Source organism: Hylaeus anthracinus, unplaced genomic scaffold (genome assembly GCF_026225885.1).
Source record: "Hylaeus anthracinus isolate JK02 unplaced genomic scaffold, UHH_iyHylAnth1.0_haploid 11940, whole genome shotgun sequence".
Classification (NCBI taxonomy): Eukaryota; Metazoa; Arthropoda; class Insecta; order Hymenoptera; family Colletidae; genus Hylaeus; species Hylaeus anthracinus.
Window position 1 is genome coordinate 35096 of NW_026534294.1, and position 6215 is coordinate 41310.

At 39.0% G+C, this 6215-nt stretch overlaps 1 protein-coding gene across 2 annotated transcripts; it reads right to left on the reverse strand.

The window, feature by feature from the left end:
- Positions 1–2573: 2573 nt before the first annotated feature.
- Positions 2574–5817, reverse strand: LOC128896665 (uncharacterized). 2 transcript variants are annotated; one of them, XM_054160023.1, is made up of 4 exons: positions 5254–5817; positions 2942–3218; positions 2796–2852; positions 2574–2704 (listed from the first exon to the last, which is right to left on the reverse strand). In XM_054160023.1, the coding sequence occupies exons 1-4, from the start codon at positions 5369–5371 to the stop codon at positions 2701–2703; spliced, it is 456 nt and encodes a 151-aa protein (XP_054015998.1). In that variant the 5' UTR covers positions 5372–5817; the 3' UTR covers positions 2574–2700. The 2 variants fall into 2 exon arrangements, with proteins under 2 accessions (XP_054015998.1, XP_054015997.1); XM_054160022.1 differs by lacking the exon at positions 2574–2704 and having other exon boundaries at positions 2715–2852.
- Positions 5818–6215: the final 398 nt, after the last annotated feature.

Here is a 6215-nt window from a genome sequence, read left to right on the forward strand (position 1 = left end):
CGTCATATCTATGGGAGTTTTCAACCGATTTTGGAGAAACTTCGTGAGGAGTAGTTTTGAAGTGTCTTCTAAATGTGCGCAAAGTTGCATTGGCGAGGGTTGACAGGAAGGGGTTAAGTCACCCCCATAAAGAGGGGCACGTCGAAAATCGCCACTTCTGAAGAGGCCAGGGGTGACGGAAGGGGTTGAAGAAATCAAAAAACCTTTGGGGCGACCCTCCTCGATGCCCTTAAAAAAAAACACCCCTCAAAATCCCTCTCGGGCAAACCCACCCCTCGCAACACCCCACCCCCTCCAAAATCCACAATTTTTGGACTTCAGTCCCAAATTTGGGCTCAATGCATTCCCTGGAATCTCCTGATCCAGGAAATACCAACGCCCACACCGTGCGCCCCATAGGCACCCCTTGGAAGGATGGAACAGTTCGCCACTTTTCAACACCCTTCGTAAGGGAGCACTTCCACACCTCAAAGGGCGATGAAATTCACCATATTTATTCTCGGTACGTTAATGATCAATGTCATTTAAAGCTCATTTCGAAAACTGCCCCTGGAGCTGAACAGGGTGGCTCAGAGTTAGGGGTGGTCCACCTACAGGTGTAGGGGTTGGAACGATGTTTCGTTGCGTGGAACACATGTGATACGGTCCAAGGCATTGGAGTGACACAGTTTTGATGTCTTTTCCCCGCGTGGATAGCATTAAAATACGAAAATGACGTTTTTTTTTTTTTTTGGAAAACCCACCCGCGAGTTTAGGCCTGTGTACCAGGTGAATGAGTAACCCCACGTCAACGCCGTTCGTGGAATCGGACGCGCGAATTCATTATTAACAGGTCCCCGAAAATTCGGATATTTTGAATCACGCATTCATTGTCAAATCGGAGTAGATTTGAAAGAGTATTAAGTGGTCCGGACGGAACCGGCATGCAGAAATGGAGCGAGGGCCTGCAACCGTACGTGGTCAGCCCACGTTAAATTGGAATCCGGTCTGATCTGACCACGTACGGCTGCAGTCTGTCCCTTTAATTTTGTCCGTCAGTGTAGTTAGTGCTTTTGCCTCCAAATAAGGGCCTACGTTAAAAAGGATTATGACAATTTTCCTACAAATACCCAATGTCGGGCTAACAATTACTATAATTGGTTAATTAACAAGAATAGTTGGTTAATTAATCTAACAACGACGGTTATAAAACAAAAAACTGATCGACGAAGGCGACGATAGGAAGCGACGAAGCATTAACGCAGTTGAACGCGTGCAGTTATAATAATTAGACGCGCTTCGTATATGTAATATTTTTTCTATTTTAATTTAACATTATGCACAAAATAATTGAATTTGAAGCAACTCGAGATGGTGACAGTGTTGGTGTTGTACGATTGGAGTGGCTTACGTCTTTAAAAAAAGAATGTATGTGGTCTCCATATAAATTAATGATAAAATTTAATAAAGCATTACAAGAAGGGATAATGCCCGATGAAAATTGTATATTGGTAGAACTACATGGAAATACACATTTAACTTAAATCTACGAACCGATATTGGCTTTAACAGAATGGATTATGAATACCACCAGTTATCAAAAAGTTTACTTTCCGAGCTAGATCTAGGATTAGTAACCCAAATTCCTCTGGATTACATGCACTTAGTTTGTTTAGGTCCTATGAAAAAAATCATTTGGCTTTGGGTGGATAATGGACCAAAGAAATGTAAGCTAAATGCCTTTAATATAAGTAGGATATCAAAAAGATTATTAAAAATCAAAAAGAACCACTATCCAATAGAATTTTATCGGCGTCCACGACCATTAAATATGTTTAAATATTGGAAGGCTACAGAATTCCGATCTTTTCTTTTATATTTAGGACCTGTAGTTTTGAAAAATGTTTTATCAAATGATTTATATAAACACTTTGTAGTACTACATTGTCCAATTTATATATTATGTTCTGATTTTGGACAGAATTCTATGTGGCGAACATAAGCCACATATTTATTGCATTGCTTTGTTCGTAACATCTCGACTTTTTATTCCAAAGAACTTATTGTATATAACTTTCATAATCTTCTGCATTTTCTTTTGAAAATTTTATGACTAGAATTAAGCAAATGGTTCGATCGCACAATCTTCCTTTAGAGCAACTTGCTAGGAGATTAAGGGAAAGAAAATTTTGTTATACCGATACAGATAAGCTACATAAACCAATTATTATAAAGAAGAAAGACGATGTAATATAATCTATACCTTCGATAGGCAATTGCATTCTAAGCGCATCTTTGGCTGATTCATGTTTTAGTACTGTAAGTGTGGATTATGTGATTATTACATTTATTAAAGAGGTTTCTGGTTCTTCTATTCATAAATTGCATTGTGATCGTTCTTAAGAGTGTACTTCTCTGTACTGTACTTCTCTGTATTATTTTTTATCACTACTAATGGGATATAAAAAGAAACAATTAATAAAATATATTCGCTAATGCAACCTAAACATATCGAAACGTAAATGATATAATTAATATTGATAGATTTGCACCTTTTATTAAATACTTATTTCTATTAAGGAAGTGTCCACATACTTCTGAGCGGAGGTGTATATTAAATTAGAGGAAAAATGTTCGAAAAACCTTGTATACATGAATAGTGTGGATGGTTTTTATAAATTATTATTGACAAGGGAATTTTCGTATACTAAATACTTTTAATTACCTGAGAAAGAATTTTTATTTATGGAATTTTGAGAAATAACGAACAAACAAGGGTATAGATTTTTCGATCCGACTTCTTTTTTAAAACATACTTGCACGGATGTAACATGTGCTCCTTCAGAATTCGGTTCACCGTCGTTCGACTGATACTAGAATAAAAAAAAAAAAACATTTACTATTACATAACATTCCTTTTTTTAATTAATCATTGCTGAAATTATCTTGTACTATGGCTTACTTTAAGTGGCGGCTCAGATCGCGCACATTGACGGTAGCATCTTCCTGTACGGCCTCCAGGACGTGAGCGTTGGTAGAGACTCTTCTAGCTGATCTTGGGCGACCCATTTCGCTGCCTTGCGCCATCACAGACCCAGTCGTATAAAATCTATAGACCACCCTGCGCAAGGTATTGTGACTTGGAATTCGTTGGCCCGGATATCTCCGCTTGAAGTCTTCAATGGCAAGTCTTGCGTCTCCATTATTTTGGGCATACATCCAGAACATTCTGAAGTAGTCTGGAGGCGAAAACATTCTTCTTTGAGTGTTTCTGACTGACTGACAAGATTTTTACTGACGTGATTCTGTCTGACACCGGATCACACGCGTCGCAATCATTAATGATACGCGACTTCTCGTTTTTTTAGAGCATGTTCTGCCGGAACTCATGGAGGATATTCCATATGAAATCCGGCAGAACATGTTCTATCAGCATGACGGGGCTCCAGCTCATTATGCGGCAAACGTCCGCGCCTACTTAAACTAGGCTTTTCCGGGCAGGTCGATCGGCCGCGGCTGTGCTGTTCCGTAGCCCCTACGATCACCTGATATGAATCCGCTAGATTTCTTCTTTTGGGGATTTCTGAAGGTAATTAGACTGTTGCTCTTATTGTTTACTTATGTTTGTAATAGGTATTGTATTCTTACTTACATTTTGTGCTTGTTTTGCTACAATCATTTCAGAATGAGGTGTATCTTCAACCGGTGGAGTCGGGGGAAGAAGCGCTAGCGCGTATTCATGGCGCATTAGCTTTGATTACGCCGGCAATGTTACAGCGCGTACAAAATAATATCATTGTATGTCCCGACAATTGACACCCAATCGGCGATCAAGGTAAATAACCACAGCGAAATCACGGGTCATCTTTTAAGCGATTACGTCAATCGACCGTCCTGACTATCTGCATACCGCGCTTTGGGTGTACGGAGAGTGCCCGTGCCCAAGTGTACAGTAACGCGATTCTGTCGCCGCGTACACTGCACTTCCCCCACACAGGACGTCGCGCGGCCGCCGACTATAGTCGGCATCCGTAACGAAAGGGTTAATAAGTAGTTAGCAATAATCAATCATAGTCATAAGCCGTGTATATATATCGGTACGCCGGGTTCGGGAATTAGGCGGAGAATAAATGTTCGCTGAGTTGCTGTAATAAATATGTTTTATTCTTCAGCTTACGCTGGAGTCATATTTATTACATAACATATTTATTACAGCAACCCAGCGAACATTTATTCTCCGCCTAATTCCCGAACCCGGCGTACCGATTGAGCTCGGCACTTCCACCGAGTAACCGTCACAAATTAATGCCGTATCCATATGTTAACACCATCCATATATGGCCAACTGGGTGATTACATCGACCCTGGTATGCATTTTTGTGTGTTTTTTTCTTGTATTTAAGATTATATAAACGTTTCTAAACATTGTCTGAACAAGGAAATGGTCTTTTTTAGTTTTGATCTATTAATTTATCCTTAAAAGGTAATTTCTTGTCCGTAATTTGAACGTGTGGTGTAACATATGGATGGTGTAATACATGGATACGACGATTAATATAAAACTTAACATACCACCGGAACATCATGATCACTTCAAATCGCTTACACACGCACAAAATGTAGATGAGTAATAAATTGTTTTGTAATAAATTTATGTTTGTAATTTTGTACGTTATATAGTTAGAAAATGTTTTGAATCGCATAAATTATGTTTCCGAAGTGTTTAAAAGATATGTAAAATAAATTCAGTATTGTATTTTTTTCAATTTGCAGCATCTTAAATAATGTTGAATGGACTTGGGCACCTTCAAATTTTATAATGAATCTGGTTGTTAATTTTGAAAGTGGCCCAACTCCATTCTTGATAAGAAAACGCATATTATTCACTTAACAATTGCCACTATTTTAATAGAAACTATAAATTTAACACCCTTAGATACACTCAAGCAGTATGACTCATTAGTATCCTATACGTATATTTTTAAATTCATTGAAACCCAAACCCTTAAATATCTCGATTTGAAGATAAATGGAGTTAGGCCACTTTCAAAATAAACGGCTCATATAACCCTTGAATAAAAACACGTTCATTTAAGTTTTGAAACTTCACTTTATTTCTCGCCCTTTTTCCTTCCAACTGCTACTGCTCTGTTGGAGCGTGTATTCGCTCGCCAGACCTCTGGACAGTTGGCGAATCCACTTTTATTAAAATACTTACTCGGTTTTAGGGAGACCTTCTGTCTCCCAGCTGCCAAATTGCATCTAGTTTCTTACCTTTTGACACGCGCGTCTTGATACACTGGTCCTCCTGTCGAGCTGCTCCGGCAGGTTGATCTGTAACAAGACGTAACAAATTGTGGACAATATTGGACCGGTATGGAGAGCCACACATACAAGTAGGGTACTAGGTTATCTAGAGGCAAAGACCTACCAAAATTTAGAGAAATATAAAGGTATCATCGCAACAGCGGTGTTTACTTATATTACCATTTTGGCAAAGGAGACCAACATAACACCGGCATGGGTACAATGCCGCAAATATCAATTTGCTGCCCTAATTCCCGATACACAATTAGATGCTTACATATCCGACAACATATGCATTCAATTTGCTAAAATGTATAGACCCATCGACTTAAATTGGATTCATATCTATGGTCAATTAGCTATATTATGGAGTCTTCCAGATAGCAGAAGCTATATCCCTGACATGGATAGTCGAGCAGTCTGCCAACAATAATGTAACTAGTATTGCTATCATTGCAGATGTAGTCACAAAAATGACCACATTTGATATAGAGCTACTTATTAATAAGGGGGTACCTTTGACAAACTTTTCTGATACTCTCACCCAAGCTATGCACCTGCTTCAAAATCCTTTCTGCACTCTAGTTAAACCACAAATTCAGGTAAGGCAGTATGCCGATTTAGCCTTTATATGCACTTACATAAAAAAAGAGCTAATCAGGGACCAAGCATTTGCAGGATATCACGGTCAATCGGCTTTGATGGGTTCTCTGGGCGAAGCACAACTTAAGAACCTGGCCAACAAAATTTAGTCATTTGCCCAAGAGTATTCTAATTTGCACTCAGATGTACCAGAGCTCTATCGTTTACGTATAGCTCCAGAAGGGACCAACATCGTTGAGATAGAAGGAGAACATTTTAATGTCCCAGCCATTGCAGCCAATCCAAATGATGAGAACAGACAATTGACAGGCCGGAATATTATCCTC

Excerpts from the sequence above, each read along its gene's own strand:
- LOC128896665 (XM_054160022.1), bottom strand. The coding sequence starts at position 5,371 with ATGTGTGGCTCTCCATACCGGTCCAATATTGTCCACAATTTGTTACGT. Across the intron at positions 3,219-5,253 it reads CAAGACGCGCGTGTCAAAAG|ACTACTTCAGAATGTTCTGG; the intron begins GTAAGAAACTAG and ends TTTCGCCTCCAG. Across the intron at positions 2,853-2,941 it reads GATCTGAGCCGCCACTTAAA|TATCAGTCGAACGACGGTGA; the intron begins GTAAGCCATAGT and ends TTTTTATTCTAG.